The sequence below is a fragment of the Marmota flaviventris genome, chromosome 12 (assembly GCF_047511675.1).
Source record: "Marmota flaviventris isolate mMarFla1 chromosome 12, mMarFla1.hap1, whole genome shotgun sequence".
NCBI classification, from domain to species: domain Eukaryota; kingdom Metazoa; phylum Chordata; class Mammalia; order Rodentia; family Sciuridae; genus Marmota; species Marmota flaviventris.
This window is the reverse complement of record NC_092509.1, coordinates 9,957,562-9,980,026: the sequence shown is the minus strand read 5'-3', so window position 1 is coordinate 9,980,026 and position 22,465 is coordinate 9,957,562. Positions and strand designations below refer to the sequence as shown.

General features: G+C 53.9%; 1 protein-coding gene across 3 annotated transcripts; it reads right to left on the bottom strand.

Moving 5' to 3' along the window:
• Nucleotides 1–1,493: 1,493 nt before the first annotated feature.
• Nucleotides 1,494–22,247, bottom strand: Rab4a (RAB4A, member RAS oncogene family). 3 transcript variants are annotated; one of them, XM_027948002.2, is made up of 8 exons: nucleotides 21,894–22,247; nucleotides 10,159–10,239; nucleotides 9,788–9,902; nucleotides 7,457–7,519; nucleotides 6,164–6,318; nucleotides 4,761–4,856; nucleotides 2,416–2,544; nucleotides 1,494–2,029 (listed from the first exon to the last, which is right to left on the bottom strand). In XM_027948002.2, exons 1-7 carry the CDS (start codon nucleotides 21,922–21,924, stop codon nucleotides 2,429–2,431), a joined length of 657 nt encoding a protein of 218 aa, XP_027803803.1. In that variant the 5' UTR covers nucleotides 21,925–22,247; the 3' UTR covers nucleotides 1,494–2,029; nucleotides 2,416–2,428. The 3 variants fall into 3 exon arrangements, with proteins under 3 accessions (XP_027803803.1, XP_027803804.1, XP_027803805.1); XM_027948003.2 differs by lacking the exon at nucleotides 21,894–22,247 and adding an exon at nucleotides 12,190–12,337; XM_027948004.2 differs by lacking the exons at nucleotides 10,159–10,239; nucleotides 21,894–22,247 and having other exon boundaries at nucleotides 6,164–6,280; nucleotides 9,788–9,878.
• Nucleotides 22,248–22,465: the final 218 nt, after the last annotated feature.

The window sequence follows — 22,465 nt, the reverse complement described above, 5'->3', positions numbered from 1 at the left end:
ATCATTTTTCAAAGTAAAATAATAAGGAATTGAGGGAAAAAAACCAAAAAAACTAAAACAGATACATACTGATTTTTTTAGTCAAATAACTTCCCAGAGTTTGTGTCTTTGTGCTTATTTATTGATTAAAAGAGAATAAGCACTGGGAAGCTTCTAAATTAAAGTTAAATTTCTGGTCCATAATTAAAAAGTCCCAGTGGAAAGGCACATATGGTAAGAATGCTTCTTATTTTTGCACCAGGGACTGAACTTGGGTGCTCTACCACCGAGCCACATCCCTTGCACTTTTTATTTTTTACTGAGATGGGTTCTTGCTAAGTTCTGAGACTGGCCTTAAACTGTGATCCTCCTGTCTCAGCCTCCTGGGTAGCAGGATCAAAGACGTGTTTACCACACCTGTGTGAAGAATGTTTTTTAACTTCTCTTAAATAATACCTATTTCAACCTTAGAGAAAGATCTTTATCTATTTTTTGCATTGGTATTTTTAAGAATGAGGACAGTCTCTGTAACATAATAGGTGTCCCCGCCTCACACCCGCTAGGCCTTGCTGGATCAAATCCAGGCCAGCCTGGTAACCACAGCATACATCAAGCCACCAGCAAAGATTCAGAAGGCTTTCTTAATAAGTATGACCCTTATGACATGAACTAGAGTCTGTGGGTCTCTAGAAAAGGAACACAACATGCAGGTGGGAGGGGGCACATCAATGGCCCATTGACTCAGGTGGCCAAGCAGGAGGGCAAAAGTTCAAGATGAGCCTCATTAACTTAGCAGATCCTATCTCAATAAAAATAAGGGCTGGGGATGAGGCTCAGTGATGGAGTGCCCTGGGTTCGGTCCTCAGTATTGCTAAATAGGCAGATAAATACAATAATTAAAAATAAATAGCTGGGCTCAGTGGAGCACACCTGTAATCCCAGTGACTTGGGTGGCTGAGGCAGGAGGATCACAATTTCAAAGCCAGCTCAGCAACTTAGCAAGGCCCTAAGCAACTCAGTGAGGCCCTGTCTTAAATAAAATACCAAAAAAGGGCTGGGGATGTGGCTTAGTGGTCAAGTGCCCCTGAGTTCAATCTCTGGTACCAAAATATATTAAAAAAAAAAAAAAGTAAATAATGAGGATGAGGCTGGGCATAGTGGTGCACGTCTGTAATCCCAGCTACTTGGGAGGCTGAGGCAGGAGGATTTAAAGTTTAAGGTGAGCCTGGGAAACTGTCTCAAAATAAGAAAGGCTGGGATATAGCTCAGTGGTAGAACACCCTGGGCTTCAGTATAAAGGAAGTAAAAAAACCAAAACAGAACACAACACAAAAGATTTGAGGTAGAGGCAGGGTGTCCTGAGGCTGGACTCCAGTGGTCTTCCTAGCAGGAAGACCAGACTGACCAGCAAGGGACAGCAGGGAGAGTGGCAGGTTTTGTCTGCTGGGTGGGACACAGCCCCTGGCCTGGCCTCAGGGAGAAGCCCTGAAGCCCATGGAGCAGGACAATGCCAGTTCACCAAACACCAGTTTTTATTTCATTTCGGGTCGCTGGTGAAGGGCGACTGCTCCAGCATCTCAAGTGTGGGGCGTGTACGGTGGAGTGTGGTAAGTGCGGTTGAATAAGTGGGACCCTGGGTGCCGGTGCCAGGGCCCTTGCACGTTGGTCACAAGTACACCAACATGAATCTCTGTGCCTGTGGTTAAAGAAATATCCAACTGCATTTAGAGCACCATTCCTATCCTATCACACTCAAGGAACATGCTGGGGAGATGGACGGGGCCCACACGGCACAGCGTGTGTGCTCTCGGACAAGGCGGGGGAAGTGGAACAGGAAAGTCACATGCGCGTACACATCGGCCGGTGTCGTCCCTCACATCAGGTTTATTACGTGGCTCCTGGGCTGCCTCCGCCAGCTGGAGTAGCGTCCCCATAAGAATCTACTTCTGCGCAGAGAAGAGGTGGAAAAGCTGCAGATTCTCCAAGCTCCAGCCACTGTCCCAACACCACGCAGACACTTGAAAAACAGAGCCATTGGGAACAGGCACACCTACAAATACAGAAATACATCTGCTGGGTGCTGGAGGAACTAGGTACACTTCCTCTTGACTAACATTATGTCCACTGGGCAGAGCTGACCGTGGCAGTGGCCAGAGAAGGAGCTTTGAAGTCGGTGGCGACACACTGCTTTGTGAGCAGGCCTTGGGCTGGAGCCACAGGTGCCACGTGGAGATGCGGAGAAACCAAGGAGTGCCTCCATAGGCACCAGGGTGGGTGGGCTTCGGCCACTCCCGTCCCCATGTGCCCTGCCGTCCTCTGAAGGGCCTGGGAGCTCCTGAGCACGGACTGTGGCTAACGCGGTGCCTCCTTTCCTACTGAAGCTCCGCGGCCCTCCTGTTGCAGGCGGCAGGGGGCTCAGGGAGCTGGCACACCCACCTGTGTAACGGCTCTAACAGCCACACTCCTGCACACTCGTGGCCTGAGTGCGGCGTGGGGACCGGAGCTGTCTTAGGGCGGCGTCTCCGTACTGGATGCCGGAGCCCATCCTTTCTGGGTCCAGCTCACCTATGGGACAAGCACATCTCTTTAAAAAGCATTGTTGTTATCCCATGATCCCCAAATTATGTGAAAAAAGTGTGGAACTGGGCTGGGGATGTGGCTCAAGCGGTAGCGCGCTCGCCTGGCATGCGTGCGGCCCGGGTCCGATCCTCAGCACCACATACAAAGATGTTGTGTCCGCCGAAAACTAAAAAATAAATATTAAAATTCTCTCTCTCTCTTAAAAAAAATAGAATTGTAAAGTGAAGTATTTTGATGACAATCAAAATCAACTAGATTGATTGTAAGTTCATGCGTATAGGGAACTAGAAATGATGTTTTTTAAAAAAAAAGAAAAAGAAAAAAGTGTGGAACACCATGAACATGTGCCCCCTTTCCAGGAAAGAGGAAAAACGTGTATGTTAGCACACATATGCATTAACCACCTCCAGGACACAGAGGACTGGGAACAAAGTGGCTGCCCCATGCCCCCATGTCAGGGAATAGTAGAGGTAGTGTGGAAGACCCCTTCTGCTTGTACTCTTGTACCACCTGAATTTGGAATTACATGGATATATTATGTATGCAAAATAAAGTCAATTTAAAACTGAATTACTAAGATGCCACTGTCTACTTTTAAACTGGCAAAAACCCAACTCAGATAATATAACACCCCAGGACACAGCATAGTGAGGCACCTTCTGATAGGAGGTGCCACAGCCCCTGCCTAAACAGCACGTTGCACGAGACTGGAATCACACACTCTTGGTGCTTTCAGACCAGTGTGCAAGAGCTCATGAATAGCAGGTACTGGCATGACCAAACCTCTAAAATAGGCTGGTACCACAGATCTTGGTGATGCATGTGGATCAGTGCATCTGACACGCCTGTCCCTGTGTGTGCATGATGTGCACGTGGAGCAGGGCAGCTCACATGTGTGTCCCTGTGTGTGCACGATGTGCATGGTGATGTACATGGAGCAGTGCAGCTTACATGCTTATCCATGTGCATGCATGATGTACAAGATGATGCACATGGAGTAGTGTAGCTCACACACGTGTCCCTGTGTGTGCACGATGTGCAAGGTGATGTACATGGGGCAGTGTAGCTCACATGCGTGTCCCCATCCCACATCTGCACCTCCACCTGGGCTGAGAAGATGGCTTAGGCTGAGCTTCCCACTGTCCCCATCCTGCGTCTGTTCTTCCACTTGGCTGAGGAGATGACTGGGCTGGGGTCCCTTGCTCCACACTTTGGCCATGGACTAAACCTGTGCTGCCATTGCTCAGTTTTGTTTGGGCCTCCTGACACTGGAGAGAAGATCCCACCTCTGAGGTTCCCCTGCCCAGGGGCACTGACACATTCTTGGTGACACCATCCACTAGCCCATTGGTGCTGTTGCCACTATGTCTGGGCTCATCTCCCTTCCTTGCTTCCATCCTGGCTCGAGCTTGCCAACTGTCCTGTGCTTGGATGGTCCCTGAGTGCTGTCTCTCCTCCAGCTGTCCTCCCGGAGCCCCTGTGTGATCACCTCAGTCACCCTGATGGCACCCTGCCTGTCCTCCCACAAAGCTTCTCCTCCTGGGTGGATGTCAGTCTCAGGACAGCTCTAGCCCTGGTCCAGCAGCTCCAGACATGGCCAGGGTAAGGGCTTCTGCAGCACTCCCGGTGGCTGCTGCACAGCCAGGCTGGAATCCCTGAGTTTCGAGAGGCAGCTCCTGGCCTCACAAGGATTGCAGGCCAGTCCTGCCTCCTGGCTTCTCTGCCCCTGCCTCCCTCCCTCATGTCCCTGGGCTGACTGCTGCCCTATAGCTGCACACGCCCCACTCGGCATCTGCTTGGAAGCCTGCCTGGGTGATCTCGACTTCCTTCCTACTGCCCTGGCATCATCTGGTGACAGTAAGAACCCAGTCTGACAGAGGACTTTGTCCCTGCCTGCATTGGGCCTGGAGTGACTATATAAGTGTCTGCCATTCCCACAGCATCCTGTAGCCCCAACCCCATGAGAGAACGAGCAAGCTGTTGAAGAGACCTTGGAGATGCTGCCCTGGGGTCAGGCAGGCCCACCACCCTTGGGCCTGGGGCTTGCATCTCTGCCATGGGCCCTTTGGACCCTAAGTGGAGATTTTAATTCAGTGGGTACAGAGAGAATCTGCTCTGCCCAGTCACCACGCAAGAAGGGGACCTTGCAGAGCCAGCAGGAAGAGCAAGTAGGAGGGCCATGCCTGCCAAGGGCGCTTTACCTGACTCGATTCTGTTGAGTATTTTTCGTGCACACTGCACAAATGCCTCTTCCACGTTCTCCCCAGTCAGTGCACTTGTCTCCAGGAACATTAGCTCTGAAAGTGATGTCAAACAAGACACGGTGTATTTAGACGGTGATCGCATTTGTCAATCTCTAACAGGCTGCTTAGTGTTCTCAGAATGTCAGGAAGGCCCAATTCATGACCTATAGCCATCTATTTCTGAAAAAATAAAATCAGTATATGTCAACATGCTTTAATAAAATGTTAACAGGATTAGTAAGACCCCATCTCAAAAAAAAAAAAAAAGATTTGGGGTCTGCTGGGGATGTGACCAGGCTCTAGAGTGCTTGCCCAGCACGTGCAAGGCCTTCGATCTAATCCCCAGCTCCACAGAAGACCCCCAAACACATAAACACAAAATCAAAACTGAAAAATGTTGGAGGTGTCTAATGTTTTTCAAACATTAGCTATTGTCTTGGCTGGTCCTGACCCGCTGGGGAGATGGATGAAACTGTAAACAGGCTCCCTGTGCCAATGACCATCAAGAAGGAGGCAGGAACGGTCCCTACCCCCAGTGCACGGGAAACCTCAATGTCCTTCTCCAAATAACCTGTCTCACCAGGAACAGGACCTGCAAGTATCTGCCCGCTAGGGGACTACACTGCGAGGGGCCACAGTGTGCACTGTGGCCCCACCCCCAGAGCCACCCAGAGCCCAGCAGGAGGTGTGAAGGCCCCCTCTGCTTCCTGAGGTGAAGGCCCCCTCTGCTTCCTCCCGGCACAGGATACTGAGCGGTGACCCCTGAGCAGCTCCTTCGCTATGGCTTACGTGCGTCTCTGACATTTACTTTCTTAGCAAAAAACCCGCAGAGCTGCAGGAACACTGTTTGGGGCCTAGAGACCAAGCAAACCTGATTTTAGGATATTCTAGTTGTTGATTGGCACTCACAGTTCAAGTTACCTAAAACGTCTGCATTTGCTCCATCCTGTTACCCATGAGCAGCCACCTGTGCTATGTGGTGGTCTTGTGTGTCCTATCTGGCAGTTCAGAGGTGTCAAAGCCATCTGTACCAAGTGGCTCTGATGGTCTACGGGAAGCACAGCCAGTTGGCCAGAAGCGGGTCTGAGGCTTCCTTTCCATGCACAAAGACACAAGTTAGAGTGCTGACTCTGAGCCCAGGGTGGAAGAGACTTTGCAAAGTGTTACAGGTGCTTCCATCAGCGTGGTGGCTCTGGGGCCCTGGGCTCTGGGGCAGGGTGCGCTGCATGACCACGCTGACTGAGCTCACACCCCCGTGGGAGTTCTGCTTTCCCAAACGCAGCCTAACCTTGACCCTCCTGCAGAGCACCAGCATGGCACCCATGTCCACACCGAGAACCACGGGGTGGGAAGAGACTTGCCATTCTCTTGCGCGAACCTGGAGGCCTCTAGGAAGGTGACTTCCCGGTCAGTGTCCAGGTCCTTCTTGTTCCCGCAGAGGAGGATCACGATGCTCTGACTCGCCAGCATTCTGGCATCTGTTAACCAATTAGTAAGCGCATTGTAGGTTTCTCGGCTGCATGACACAAGATTGTGAAAATGATACATGTATTTTATAAGACCAGCAATCTTTCCAGCCGCTCGTCCTACTCCACTGCTCAGCAATATGCCGGGTAACGGCCTTAGGGTCCCCTGGGGAACCTGAATGTACCCAAGCTACCAGGGCTCAGGAGGAGGAGCCCTGACTCTTCAGAAGCACAGAGGGTGCGAGAGCCTGGTGCCTGACCGCTGGGCAGCTGGGCACCCCTCCATCAACCGTCCTGCCTGTGCTGCGCTCTGCTCCTGGGAGTCCAGCAGGTGGATTCTGCTAGAGACTGTGTAGGAACAACTGCTACCCCCTCCTCTGCCCTCAGGAGCCCTAGATACACAGCACCACCCCACAGCCCCTGCAGGCAGGCCGTGGCCAGGCCGTCCTCTCAGGGCCCACTCAGACCCGCTTTCTCCCCTCCTACAGCTAAGGGCAGGTGCATCTGCAGCCTGATGCCCTCACGCCTCGGAGGCCAGAGAGGGGCAGCCATGTGACACTCCATCCCTGGACAGGTTCCTACTCAGAAGGACGCTCGCAGGTGGCCTCTGCACCCTGAGTCTGAGCTAGGCCTGAATCCCGGGATCAGCATGGTGCATGGGATTTCCGCAAGGACAGGAGCCCTCTATATGTTGTGCTGTCTGATGCCACAGACACATCAGCACTTGAAATGTGGCCAGTGCAACCAGGGAAATGAATTTTTAATCTGTGTCTCAATGGAATTGCCACATGTGTCCAAGGGTTACCCTGTTTGTGCTCCGTAAACCGATCAAACCCTCCAACAGCCTTGTGAGGACCATGTGGTCCCCATCACACGCACCTACAGGCAAGGAACCCAGGCAGCCAAGTCTTGGCCTGTGAGGTCACACATAGGGCAGCTGGGCCAGGACACAAGCAGCCTGAGCCAGAGCTGTGTCCCCACCTCCCTGGGTCACTTCTGATAATGCTAATGGAGAGCTCTGTGGGTCTGCAGGAGAGCATCCGGCACCAGGGGCTTCATCTACAGAAGCCTCCCAATGTTTCTCAAAGACCTCCAAGACCCCACAAAGCACCTGTCCTTGGGCATCTGGCCAAGGCCAGCCCCGGGGACATAGGGCACCAATGCCCGCCTCAGGGGAGCTGGCATTACCTGGTGATGTCATAGACGAGGAGCGCACCAGCTGCACCTCTGTAATAGCTCCTTGTCACAGACCTGAAAGGACAACAGCAGCTCTAACTCAACCACTAAGACCCTCCACTGCCCAGCACCACCTCCCCAGACCCTCGGGCTTGCTTTGTGAACCCCAAAAGAGACAGGCCTGGTGTCAAAGAGCACGACTCTGGAGGTGTGAACACATGTGTCATCCTCCGGGAATCATGTCATGCAATCAATGGGAGGATGTCAGGCTGGGATGGGCAGGGTGTCTTCCCCAGAGCGGCACAGCTGCGTGGATGGCAGGGGGGCAGGGTGCCTGCCCCCTCAGGGGTAGTGCGGGCCTGGGCAGCAGCCTCTCCCAGCCTGGGTCCAGTCACCCCCCCCCCCCCCCCCGATCTAATCTCCTGGGACTTGGTTTCCTTTTTTACAGTTGGTTAAGTGGTTAAAGGACATAGCTGTGAGTGGACACTCCTCTGGCCACAGAAGAGATGATCACAAACTCCCAGGCTTGTGAGTCTCAGGGTTCTTTCTTCTGGTATTTGCTGCTCATTTCTATAAAGTGCCTCTGAAGTGGTTTATGCTTGGGGCTGGTGCTTCCTGCCTCAGTAGTCTCATGTTGGGTGGCAGCGTGTGCCAACCATCTGGGCCTTCCTCAGGTTGGGGTCCCTGGGCTTTGTCATGGGAAGTGGCCTCTGCCCCTCCTCACACCTTCTGGCCACCATCTTGCTCCCGCACTGACCTGCCAGTTGTGCTGTGTGAGGGTTTTAGGTTGGAAACTTTCCCCTCTGAGTTCTGAAGGCATCCACCCCGCCCTGGTGCTGGGGAAGGGACCCTGGGCCTCTGACTGCACAGCCAGCTTTCACCTTCATCTCACTGGGTCCTCAGCACCTTGGAGCTCCCAGTGCTGCACTTGGCCCAGTGCGGCTCTGACTTCCGACCCTTTCAACTCTCCTCTTGGCTCTGGGGAGTTCCCTCCTCAGCCTGCCCTGCTCTGGACCTCCCCACCATCCCCTGCTGTGGAGTGGGCCGGCGACCTGGACTGTGGTTGCTCTGCTGCGGCTCTGGCTCTCTCCTGGAGCAGTCTGCCCTGGGCCTTCGCTGAGGCTGGCTTGACTCTGCCCTACCCCTGCTGCCTCGCTGTCTGGGAGGCTGGCCACTCAGGGACACCTCCCGAGGGCACTCTTCACATGTGTTCAGCACTCTTTGTTCTTATTTCTGGGGACTCCCCCTTCTCCCAGAAAGTCCCGGCTGATGTTCTTTGTTTGGGCTCTTTGACCATTGGTACTGTGTTCAGTGGTCGTTTCTTCTGTCGGGTCATTTCTGTTAGGAGCCAGGGATGGAGAGGGCTGGGGAGGACTTGCCAACCTTACTCTGATCCCTGGAGGGCCTGGGGCTGCTGTACCAGGAAGCCAGTGCTGGGCCTCGACACCCCTCGAACCTGTCCATTTTCCTGCAGTCACCCTTTCTTGGCCTGGTACTAGCACAGCTGGCTGCCAGTAGTCAGCGGGGAAACAGGGGGAGGCCAGGGCTCTCCTGCAGTGGGCCGGCCCTGCCAGGCAGAGCCTCAGACTCTCACCCCAGAGGCTGCACCTCTCCAGGGTCTGGAAGCTGGTGTCTCCAAGCCCCGCCTTCTCTGGGACTCCCAGGAGGGGCTGCCACACAGAAGAGCAGCCTCTTTCCTACCTGCTTGAGAGGCACTCCTGGTCATTCATGTCCTGGGGGCTCTGGGGTGGAGGCTGCATCAGGTGGGACCACCATTCAGCCAGGGTATCCAGGAGCAGTGATGGCGGGGACACTGTGGTATTTCTGAATATTACTAACGCACAGTATGTACGTTAATGAAAAGCTAAAGGTTTGTAGTGGAGTGAGTTTTATTTCCTGAATCTCAACACTGAGTGTGTGCTCTGATCTGGTGTACCTGTAGGAACCCAACCAAGCGTGGCCCAAGTCCTGCACCTGGGTTCTTGACAGCCCGCCAAGCACCCACCCTGCAGGCATCTAGCCACAACCTTGGGCCTGCATGTGTAACAGAGCAGAGCCCCAAGCAGCTTTTCAAAACCCCACCTAGGAAGGGAACAACAGGCGGATGCGCTCTGGCTTTGCTGAGATTCCCATCTAAACATGGCTCCAGCCATGACCTGCGGCAGTGAGCTGGCCGAGTTAGAGGCTCCTCGACCTCTGGGCTCTAGCCCCTTCAGCAGGAGCTTCCAGAGGCAGAGCTGGAGGCAGTGCAGGGGAGGACATGGGGCAAGAGCCTGTACGTGGAGAGAACATGATCATTTCACCCGAGTTTCCAAGACTTTATTAAATCAGAGGAAAAGCTACCTGAATCGTTCTTGTCCCGCTGTGTCCCATATCTGTAACTTGACGTATTTACCACCAACATTTATTATTTTTGAGCCAAATTCCACTCCTATTGTATGATTTGAGTCATCTTTGACTGAAAAGGAGAAGCAAAAACAAAGCATTTCATTTTAGACCTTTAGGGAAAGAGGTCACCCCATCTGGTCAGCAGCACTGAGGTCAGGGGCTGCGGGAGGCAAGTCCCCTCCGCCCTATTCACCTCACAGCTTTAGGTGAAATGCACACCACCCTGTTCTCAGAGGCCCTAGAGCTTTCTCTCCAAGCCCTTTAAAGCTTGCACCTCTGAGCACAAAGGCATCCTCTCCTGACCATGGCCTGGGGACGTTACTTACATTTTTTTTCAATAAACTGATGAAGTAAGCAAGATTTGCCAGTCCCCGCATTTCCAATCACCAGGAACTTAAATAAAAAATCTGCAAGACAGAGGGAGACTGTGAAAAGCAACTTGAAAGTGGAGGCCGCGCGCTTATTTCTAGACTGCCACGCTCGTTGAGGTCCTATCTGTTTAATGGGACAGAGGACAGAAGCAGGGGTGCTGGAAGGTGGTACATGCTGGCTGGCCTTGGCCCTGGCACCATCCACGCCTCCTGGTGCCCCTCAGGGCTCTGCTCATCAGTGCACTCTGAACCACTTCTTTTGAAGCCTGAAGTTGAGAACCAAGTGAGCAAAGCATGTCCCTGCTAGCCTCTGTTCAAAGGTGTGTGCGCACTCCGTTCTGAGCAGCAAAGCCCAGAAGTCCCAAGTGTGCCCTTACAAAAGCATGAGCCTGGAGACTTGGGAGCTTCCAGGGTTCTTGGGAGGAACAGGCAGGCCCACCTGCGGCCTAGGTGTCCTCTTCCCTGGTGACTCGAGGGAGGGACAACTCAGGCCAAGTTCGATGGGCACATCCTATGGGCAATCCCTGACTCAGGGTGGAGAAAGCCCACATGTCCTCTTCACCCACAGTCCTACACCCCCTGGGACATCACGTCCATGTAGTGGGGACCAGGGGGCTCCAGGATGGACTGTGCTGGTCACCATGGAGCAGCACAGGAGTCTGTGTGGCTCTGGAGGCCTTGCCTTGCTGTCTCTTTGTTGAGGATCTTTTCTCTTGCTCAGCCTGGGAATGGCACTGTACCGAGCCCCTCTCCAGCTCTGCATGTCTGCACTGACCCTGGCCTGCCAGTGCCACCCCACACCACGTCCTTTGGGCCTGTTGTTCCTCCTGCCTCCTGCCTCCTCCCCAGGTGGGGCCAAGCACTCCCTGACCCTGGTGCCCCTTCCCCAATTAGACTAAGAGCCGCTGGCACTGGCCTGGCCTGGCCCTGCCACCTGTGTTCAGGGACAGTGCTATTAGCAATCCACTAACAAGGCCACTGACAGGGGGAAAGGGCAGCAGGCAACCCTGCCATTACTGCTGTACTCCTAGGCATCAGACCCATCCAAACCAAGGTGGGTTCACAGACCCGGCAGGTGGACGTTTCATCCTTAAAGCCTCAACTGGGAACAGCCAGGTAGTCTGCAGGGGGTGCTAGGTTGCATTTGGACTCCCAGCCCAGGCCTGGCAGGTCCCCAGGGACTGTAGAGCCAGGAATCACAACCATGAGCATCCACTCCTAATAGTCTCGAAATAGCAAGATACAGTAACAGAGCAGGGTAGAGGCTGCCAGGGTGGGTGGGGCAGGAAGGCAAGAGGAGCTGGCTTCCTGGGGGTAAGGGTCCTGCCAGCCACGAGGCTGCCTTGGCCCTGAAAGGTGTTCTCTCTGGGGAAATCCCTGTGGAGGGGCCCAAGACCCTGTGAGCCTCCTTAGAAATGTGAGCCTGCAGAGGCCTCGGCATGGGAAGCGCGTCAGCAGACAGAGTGGGTGCCACTCTCAGGCTCCTGGCCTGCCCTGGGAGCAGGACCAAGATGCTTTGGAAGAGCGTGGCCCCAGAGGAGCAGAGGCACAGCCAGGCTGTCCTCAGTCCCCACCTGCCTTAGACGCAGGCGTTTGGTCACATGGGTGAGCCTCCAGAATCCACCTCTAGGGGCTGTGGCTGTGGCTCAGCGGCAGAACACTTGCCTCACACATGTGAGGCACTGGGTTTGATCCACGGCACCACATAAAAATAAATAAACAAAATAAAGATATTGTGTCCATCTGTAACTAAAAAAAATAAAACAAAAATAGAAACAGAAAAAGGAATCCACATCTAGTGAGGCATTGTGGTCAGTGCCCAGTGATCTGGACCCACGGGTCACTCTGGATGGACGCATACTGTAGGCTGCAGGTAGGTAGGCGACTGCCTTGGGAGCCCTGGTTTTTCTCCTGGTGCTCAGCAGCTCAGAGAGCCCAGTAACCAAAGGGAACCCAGGTGGCACGACGGCTAGGGAGGGCTCTTACCGTCCATCCATTATAACAGAGGCCGTGTGTTTATGAGAACTGAGGGCTCAAAACCCAATTGCAGACTTCCTCTCCTGACCCACGGTCTTCAGGTTTACCTGTGGAGGGCTTCCTCAGAACAGGTGGCGCTGGAAGGCAGGGAAAGACCATGCCCTGAAACACACCTGAAGCAGACGTCCTGCCACGCACAGTGAATGTTCACACGAGAAATGCAGAACCGTGGGCAAAACAGGCACAGGCAGAGGTCAGCCATCCTGGGCGGACACGCAGGTCAGGCCTGCGGAGAGCACAGGCCAAGGGGCGGATACAGGCAGAGGCACAGGTGATGTCCCTCCAAGGCCCCTCCACCACTTCCCAGGCCAGGCAGATGGGGCATGTGCATGGGACGGCCAGACACGGTCCTGAGTCCTCAGGAAAATCAAGTCACAGTGGATGAGATGGCTCCACCTTCCTAGCTGCTCTCTTAGGTGACGTCAGAGGGAGGCAAGGGGCAGAGCTCACAGGGCACACGCAGAGAGAGGGCAACTCACTACCCAAAGAGGAGCCTGCAGCTAACCAACTGAAGCCAGGGGGGCTTGGAGGGGAGGTGTCCCCGAAGGCTCCTGTGTTAATGCAGGAGTGCTCAGAGGTGAAATGATCAGGTCATGGTAGCTGTGACCTAATCAGTGGATTAATCCACCTTGTGGATTAATAATTTGAGAGGACTACTGTACCCAGTGGTCCCTGTAGGCAGGTCTCTAGGGGTGCCTTGCGGATTATCCTTGTCCTCTGGCTCTCCTCCTCTCTCTGTTTCCTGGCCACCACGAGCTGCACATCGTCCTCTACCAGGCCCTTCAGCCAGATGCTCTGTCTCACCTGGGCCCAGAGTGATGGAGTCGCTGTCTACGGACTGAGACCTCTGAAGCTCTGAGCTCAAAATGAATTTTTTCTCCTCTGAGTTGTTCTGGTTGGGTATTTTGGTCACAGTGATGCAGAGCTGAGTGACACAGCCACACATAGTGGACGCAATAAGAATAGAACAGAAGGTGCCCAGGGAGCAGCCAGGGGAGAAGAGGCAGGAGAGAAGGTGACTGGAGGTGACCTGGAGGAACCAAGAGATGCTGACCAGCTCTCTGCATAGACACTGCAGGCACCATTTCAGTCAGGGGTTGGGGACAGAGAGGTGCAAGGCAGCTGACCTTGCTGAATGAGCACTGGCCCAAGGTCATCAGGAAACAGCAGTGGAAGAACTGGCTGGGCGCATAACATGGAGGACACTTGCTTCAAAACAGAATCTGGTGCCTGCTGCAGGAAGGCTGGCTCTGGAGAGGCCCGGAGCTGTGCGAGGATCCTGCAGAGGGCACTGGAGGCAGTGGGCTCCCATGGTGCTGGGCGCTGTGCCCATGTGGCATGGTGCAGAGTGGAATCAGGGCATCTGTCGATTCCAACTTGTAGCAGAGAACCCAGAGATGCTGGGTTCTTGGGCCTGTGACCCTGCTGACTCGTTCCCTGAGACCACGGGCACCAGGGATGGTGCAAAAGCAAGAGGCTCAGCAGTGAGCCCAGCTGCCCAGCATGGAAATGGCCATCTCTCATTGCTGCCTGCTGATGCAGTAATATCTTTAAATACAACTCCCTGACTACATGGAAAACCACCCAGAAGAGAAGATGGAGGCCCGAGAACAGTTACCCTCAGGCAGGACCACTGGATTTGTGGGAGGACCAGCAGCCAGCACTCTGTGAAGTGTGGGAGGAGTGCCCCAACCAGAGCCACAGAGAGTGGAGAACTAAGGTCCGCACTGGAGGTTGTAGCTGGGCTCTTTGAAGTATCAGGACCTGGTGAAGGTGGACACATCCTCTTCTAGGTGCCCGTCTTGTGTGCTGGCAACAATCTCTGCAGGCAGAGATGGTGCCTGGCCATCGTCCCACCTCTTCAAGCTGTTGGGACGACCTTCGGGTTCTCAGGTGAGCTCTGGATGCAGGTGCATACAGAGCATGTGCATCCTCACAGTGGCCAGAGCTCGCCCTGCTGATGTCACAGCATTTTCATTCCAGAGGCCATGGGGTCTGTGACAGTACCCTGGTGTATGTCCAAGGCTTGCTTTACCTTGGGTCCTGCCCCCACCTCTAGTCTGCCCTGAATTCAGCGATGAATTTCAGCTCAGTTTGAGATGTGCAGGGACCTCTGTACCATGCACTACAGCAAGAGTGGATCAGGGTCACACTCACAGTCTCTCTCCTCACCTGTGGGTGCAGCCAGCCTCACCTCCCCTCGGTGTGAGGGCGAGCTCCCCAGTGCAGTCCCTCAGTGCAGGCCAGGTGAGGCCACCCCTCAGCTCCAGTGCATCAATGCTCCTTGAGGGAAGGCCTGGTGGTGGAGATGGGACCTGAGAGCTGAGGCCATGCAACAGATAGGGATTGCTCGTAGGGAACCAACTGCGTCACTAAGATGGTGTATGCCAGGAGAAAAAGGGATGGCCACTTTCCTTTTTTTTTTTGGTACTGGGATTGAGCTCAGGGGCACTTGACCACTAAGCCACATCCCAGCCCTATTTTGTATTTTATTTAGAGTCAGGGTCTCACTGAGTGGCTTAGCGCCTCATCATTGCTGAGGCTGGCTTTGAACTCTGGATTCTCAGAACTCATGCTCCCGAGCTAATGGGATTACATGTGTGCCCACCATGTTGGGCCACCCTATGTATTTTGAGTTGGGTTTTCTGTCACTTGCAGAATAATAATCCATCATCTACTAAGTAGAAAAACCTTAATCATAATATTTTTTGTCTGGGCTTAGAGTGAGAGGATTCATTCAACAAGACTTTCATGAATAGTGTGAGGCTGGGGGTCCACCCTGGACACAGGCCACAGCAGGGTGTGTCCATCCTGGGGATTCAGGCCAGGTCTGGGCTCTGATAGTCCCAGCAGGGCTGGACTCTTGTGGCCTGCCTTTGACTGCCATACCTATGGCTGACCAGCTTCCACTTGGCCAGCAGGCTTTCTCTTCAGGGGCAGAGTCTGGCCCAACAGCTCTGAGTCCAGGGCAATTGTGCTTTGAGGCATTGAGCTGGTTGTAGGCTTGATTCTAAGGGGGACTGGGTCTCTTTGTTTTCAAACTTTTGGAGGTGCTCTGGCTCCAGAAGGATGCCCCAACTCCAGGAGGATGCCCCAGTCCCAAGGGGTGCCCATCTCAAGCAGGATGCCCCAGCCCCAAGAGGTGCCCTGTCTCCAGCAGAATGCCCCAGCCCCAAGAGTTTCCCGTCTCCAGGAGGATGCCCCAACCCCAAGGGGTGCCCTGTATCCAGCAGGATTCCCCAGCCCTGAGAGGTGCCCCAACTGCAGGAGGATACCCCAGGTAACTTGGCTTCCACAAGGGACACAAGGACATCATGCCGTCAATGCAGCTCTTCTATTTATTCTGGCCTTTCGTTTCATACACTGTAACCTCTCAGGTGGAAGCAAATGGAGCCCCTTCAGTGTCCTCTGAAGGCTTGCAGTGCTCAGGACTGTTCAAAGCACCAGGACAGAAGTCCCAGGAGCCTCCCCAGCTTCTGAGGACTCACAGTCTCATCCTAAAAGCTTTGCTCACCAGCCAAGTCGACTGAGCCTCAACACAGGCCTGAGGGTCGTGCAGGCACAGGGCTCGTGCTCACTGCACCAGCACTCCCCCAAAGCCTGGCGCAGGCAGGCAAGAGAGCAAGAAGGAGCGCTGTCACTGACTGCAGGCACACAGAGCTTCCCCGTCCTGGTCTTAGGGTCCCAGTTGCTTTGCTGCCTGATTCAAAATTCACATTTGAAAAGAAAAGGATCTGCCTCCCTCTAAAGTGTATCACCCTCTCACTCATGGTTCACCAGCACTTCACCGACGACATCCTGTCTTCCGAACACTGCTCTCCCTTCTCAGAACGTCGGAAATGCCGTACAGCAACAGGTTGGTCCTTCTGTTCACCACTGTCATCCTGTGCTCGGTGGCCAAAGCCCTCTCCACAGACCCACCTTCAGGCCAGGAATGAGTTTCAGAGGAAGAGGAACAGCAGGCACGGTGTCCCTGTGGCTCTTGTCCAGTGCTGTGTGCTGGCCTTCAGACTCGCCTCTGCTGTCCCCCCACAAGGGGGGGGGTGCCCAGACATTCTGCTTGCCCTTGGCCCTCACTGACCATGGACAGGGAACAACTGTGGCTATCGAAGGTGGCCAGGCGCAGGGTGTGTAGGAGAGTTGTGTGTTCACACGGCTTGCCTTCCATCACACCTGGGCTTTGTCTCCATGGAAAGCTGTTAAGAGTGGGGGCCTTCAGGAGGGGACAGGCCTTGGGATTGCCTCTCAAGGCTGGGTTGATGCTGCTCTCTGGGATGGGGCTTCCTCACAGGACTGGGTCAGGGCTGACATGCAGGACTGGACTGGCCAGAGCAGGTGTTAAGAGCCAGGCTTCCCTCCTGTCTGGCCTTCCCACGTGCCCAGGCACCCTCCTTCCCACCACCAGTGCCACGCTCTGGAACATCTCAGCTTCCAGGACTCCATCAAAAAAAAAAAAAAAAACTCTTCAAAACTTCATTGTTTGTGGTACTGGGGATTGGACCCAGGGGTGCTTTACCACTGAGCAAAGTCCCCCAACTCTTTCTATGTTTTACTTTGAGAGAGGGTCTTGCTGAGTTGCTGAGGCTGGCTTAGAACTTGTGATTGTCCAGCCTCAGCCTCTTGAGTAGCTGGGATCAAAGGTGTGCATCATCATGCCTGCCTGGCAAAAATAAACTTCTTCTTCTTCTTTTTTTTTTTTTTTAAATTACCCATTCCCAGGGATTCGGTTATAGCCACAGAACATGGACTAAGATGAATACCTTAGGACTGAGGAGTCAAAGGTTTTCTACAAATTCTTGCTGCAGACCTCCGGGCAGAGGGTTAGACTGGGAATCCATCACATCAGTCTGACTCATCTCCACAGGAAGGTTTAAGAGAAGAAGTTCCAGACACATGAGCCTTCTCATCCAAAGAAATACTCAGAGCAGCTGGGCATGGTAGCGCATGCCTTTAATCCCAGCACTTGGGAGGCTGAGACAGGAGGATCATGAGTTCAAAGCCAGCCTCAGCAAAAAAAGTGAGGTGCTAAGTAACTCAGTGAGACCCTGTCTCTAAATAAAATACAAAATAGGGCTGGGTATGTGGCTCAGTGGTGGAGTGCACCTCAGTTCAATCCTCGGTACTGTCCCCTCAAAAAAAAAAAAAAAAAAAAAAAAGAAAGAAAGAAAAGAAACAGAGCAAAGATCACCAAAGAAGAGTAATTTAATTACTCATCAAAGAAGAGTAATTTTTTTTTGCTTGCTGGGGATGGAACCCAAGTCCACGTGCAGCCTATGTTCCACCAGCAAGCTAATGCACCCCTACAATATTTAACCTTGGATGATTCTACACCAAGTGGCCCAAAGAGGGAAATGGTTCTAACAACCGAAAATGCCACCATTTGTAGTACAAGCAGGTTCACCCTCATGCCTGCAGGAAACCATTCTCCAAGGAGCTCAAAGAGCTTTGGGGATGACCCTTATTCAAAGCACAATGATCTCCCTGTGATGCCATGGCTCAAGAAGAGCCTCAAATAAATTTTATCAAGCCCCTTCCCAGTCCACCTGACCAGAAACCCCCAGCTCCGGGGAGCTCCTGTGACCCGTGAGCAGGGCCAGCAGAGGTGCTGGAGGGTGGGCCTGAGGAAGTGGGCGGCAGCTCAGGGCAGTCCCTACACCTGCCCACGGCGCTGCCAGGAGAACTCCAGGAAGCCCTGTTTTCTCCATTTCCAGTTGAATAAACTGCTCTGAATTAACTTTCCATTGCCGTTTCAGGGGCAGGGGTGACTTGAGCTATAGTAAAGGGCATCCAGGAAGACTCAGCAGTCAGCTGGTTTTCAGTGAAGGAGAAAAGCAAAAGCACTTTCCAATAATGAATTTATTCAACCTGAAGAAATGTCCTTGTTTTTTCTGCCTCATTTGTTGACACACTCTGGGGTTCAGGTCCTGACATCTATGCACCTAAGACAGTGGTGATTCAGGTGACACCTAGTGCAAGTTACCTGGCACCTTCTTGGAGCCAGGCGGTTCTGAGCCTGCCACTTCTCTTTCTTGGGGTGCCCTCCTCACTCCATCTTGCCTTATCAAGTCTGGGCTTCGCCAAGAGCAGGGTTTGATGGCCAAAGCCAGTGGGTTTGCTTCCCAGGCTGGTCACAACAAGCTGCCCATCAGGTGGCTTCAAACCACAGGAGGTGCTGTCTTATAGTTTTGGGGGCAGGGAGTCTCACATCGAGGCAGGGCAGTCGAGCTCCCTTTGAGGGTGCCAGGGAAGGGCTTTCCTTGCCTCTTCTACGTCTGGCTGCTGGCTGACATCGGCTCCTTGGCTTGTGGCCGTCACTCAATCTCAGCCTCCACCGGAATGTCACATCCTCTCTGTGTGAGTCTGTGTCCTTACCTCACAAGGACAGCAGTCCCTGCATTAGCCCACCCTACTCCAGTATGACCTCATCTTAACTCTGTCTGCAGAGAGCCTGTGTTTTTATCTTTCTCCTTGCTGTGACCAAAGACCTGACAATAGCAAACAGAGGAGGAGAAGTTTATCTGGCTCACGTTTACAGACTCACTCATGTAAATGGCTGCCTCCTTGTTCTGAGGCAGAACCTCATGGTGGAAGGGTGTGGAAGAGGAAGGCAGCTCAGGACATGGCCATCAAGAAGCAGAGAGCTCTGCTCATCAGACAAAACCCCAAAGGCACAGGCCCAAGGACCGCCTCCTCCAGCCATACCCCTCCTGCCCACAATTACCACCCAGTTAATCCACTCCAGTGAATTAATGCACTGATCAGGTTAAGGCTCTTAAAACTCAATTACTTCCCCTCTTAGCTTTCTTGCATTGTCCCACACCTGAGCTTTTGGGAGACACCTCATGCCTACATCATAACAGCCTGCTTCCAAATAAGGTCACACTCACAGACTCCGGGGTTCAGGACCTAGACATGACTTTGGGACACGATCCAACCCGCAGCGTCCCACAGGGACACAGGGTTGACAGCAAATGTCCAGTGATTCTCCTGATCACTTGGTAAATACACGATGCCGCACTGTTTTCAGAGGGAAGCACAAAATGAAAACTCTAAGAAAATAATATAAAAACGAGCCTAGGACCAGCAACTCACATGGTCCTCTCTCACAAACAGGCCTCCTACAGAGGCACATCTGCTCACAGGCAGTCTGTTAGCGTTCTCTATTCCTGAGTTTCCATCACACTGTCTGGCACCCCTGCCACGTGTCCTGAACAACATGTTTAGCTCCATCCTGAACATCACTGCTGGTTTCAGGAATTCCTTGGGGACAGGGTACAAGCCCCAGGCCTCAGGTCGCTGGGGCACAGGTCCTTGGGGAGGCCCAGCAACACTCCACAGGGCCTTCAGAGGTTGTGGACTTTACATCTGGGAGAACCTTGTTTCAGATTAGTGGTACTTGGACTGAGCATCTCTATTCCCCTCTGTTTGACACTTTGATTCTGTGTCATGATATTACACAACCTAGAGCACTGTCCACGTGGCTAGGGGCCTCTGAGCTAGCACATGTGGTCTCCACCGTCCATGGCAGGTGCAGTAATAGCCTGAACATGCTAATGAAGTGGTGGAACTGAACCCTTGGCAGCACATCCCAAAGTGGCTCTCCCCTCTTGGTCACAGACCATCGAGCTTCCAGAGCCCCCTTACACAGGAAAGGATGGTCCCAGAGTACAAGGAACTCAAAGGCCAGGCAGACACTCCTTCAGCAAGAGGCAAGCGTTCGAGAGGAGGGGACATGAGGCTTTACTTCGAGGAACAGTTTCGTGCAGACACAGCCATACCTGAAGGGCCAGTCAAGGCCTTGGTTTAAGGTGACCTTAGGTTGGCAACTTCAACCACCATGCCAGCTTTTTTTTAGTTTCCTTTAATTCCTCCACTGGAGGAGAGGATTAAATCCAGAGGGAGTGAGAAGTAATATCCATTTGGAGGGGCCATGGAATCACACTAATGGCCCTGTCTCTCACTGAGCCCACTGGCTCCTTGGTCCTGCCATGCCCAGCACGCCCAGCATATTGTCAGGACTGCAGCACTTCCTGTGAGAAGCTCTTTCCCCACTGATTCATGACAACCCCCCACACTCCAAGCCCTCTTCCTGGGTGACCTGCCCCTCCCAGTGTTCCTGACCCAGAAGATGGGTGTGGCTAGGGAGCAAGAAGCTCAGAGGAGCACAGGTGAGATGGCACATGAAGGTTCTCTGCGTGGACAGGTCTGACTGGCTCTCCGCAGAACCAGACGGCAGGAGCCACCTGGGGGCTACCCACAGCCAAGAACACAGTCCTAAAGAAGCCAGTGGCTGCAGGATTCCCTCAACTTCTAGGGACAGATGTCAGGCCCCACTCACAGGAGCAGGGCAGTGCCAGTTGCTGGCAGAGGACCAGGTGCCCTTGAGCACTAGCGTGACACCCTTCCAGCTTCCCACCCTCTCAAAGTCCAAGCCCTCCCTAGGCCCCTCTGCCCCTCACCCTCCCAGACTATGGCGCTCAGATACATGCAGGTCTGGGCTGAGGTCCTGTGCTGCCTGGGCTCTGGCTGTGGGGCTGACACCTCCATGGCCCTGACCCTATGGGTCAGTGCTCTTTGCCATGTACTTGCAGGGATTACATTCTTCAGAACTCTTGCCTGGCTTTAAGTTATTCATCTGTTGGTGTCCAGCTGGACGTCCACACTCTTCCCCACTAGACTGTACACTGTGAGACCTAGCAGATGTCTGTGGTGTTTGTTTCTGCAGTGTCCAGAGCCCTGACAACATGGTCCTGAGGAAGCCCGCAGCTGCAGGATTCTCAAAGTTCGATGCCTCCTCCACAAACCTCTGTGGAGGACAGGAGACACCTGCCAGGGTGGGAGCAAACCCACCAGGCCTAAGGTCCATATTTGCACACCTGAGCCTCTGGGACTGTCAGCTGTCACATCTGAAAGAGTGATCAGGGGTTGGCAAACTGGTCTCCACTCTGATACAAGGTTCAGATCCTTTATTCAAACCTAGTGGGTGGGAGCAACTTAGTATATAAATTGGAAAAGCTTTGATTTATCAAAAATAAATTTGCTTAGCACATCCATGTTTGTAGGGGAAACAAAGATTAAACAGACTGGGCTCTGCTTCCAAAGTACTCATGGTCATCAAAAGAAGACATGTTATAAATAGCCAGAAAGCAACCAAGAAAGGGCTGAGAGAGGGAGATGGATGAAGCCGGAGGTCACAGGAGAAAGATGGGTTGGTTAATCACTGCTCCCTCACTGTAATCCTGCTGCAAAGAAGCAAAGAAGGGAACTCCCAACCAGGAACAGGGATCTGCCCAGTCAGCGGACACCCAGAAACAGGTGCGGCCCTGAGCCTGCGGCCCTCACTGGGCACCAGCGGTGGAAATCAAATCTGGTTCCCACACCCTGCGCTGAATTAAATTCGGTAAGGAAAACCTAAGGGTGGCAGCGGGGCGCATGCAGGAAACCTGAGTCAGCCATCATCAGCCATATGCACTCCCAGACGGAGCCGGGCACCCTGACACCGGCTGGCTCTGCCACCCAGAGATCCTTCGCAAGATCCGTACCTGGCCCAGCCCCCTGCCCCGTCCGTCACCACCGTTCAAGAACCCAGACCCGCCTGGCTGGACACCCGGACACCCCGCGAGCCTGCTCTCCCGCCCCGCGGAAGGCCCTACCATAGGTCTCGGACATGGCGGTCTGCGACATCCTGGCCTCTCTCGCTGCTCAGCCGGGGTCTGTCGGGGTCCGGAGAGAAAACGAGGCGGGGACCGACCAGCGGGGCCGGGCGGGTGCCTATAGCTAGCGCCGGCCACCGCGCTGCGGCCCAGCCGGACTCGGCTCCGCGCATGCGCACGGCTGCCCCGCGGAGGAGCCAGGGAGCTGGGCGGAGGATGCAGGGTGTGCTGCGCTGTTGGGGCGGCGGCCCGAGCACGTGGGCGCCCAGCTGGTGTCTGCGGCAAGGCCTGCTGCAGAGCCTGAGGTCGGCCGGCCGGGGGGAATCGCGCGGAGGCCGTGAGTCCCAGAGGCCGGGAAGGACGTGGAGGAAGAGGAGCCCAGGCACCTGCACTGGGCGGTTCTTGTGTCAGATGCCGCGGCAGCACAGGATGTGGTCAGCCTCCCGCGGCTCTCAGCCCGAGCAAGCTTCCCTTATGTGGTAGTTGGATGCAGGCTAACCCGCGGGAAGCAGAGCTCTTGGCCAGATCGTGCAGGCCTCCGGGCACCATGACGTGCAAGCCAAGAGTTCCCG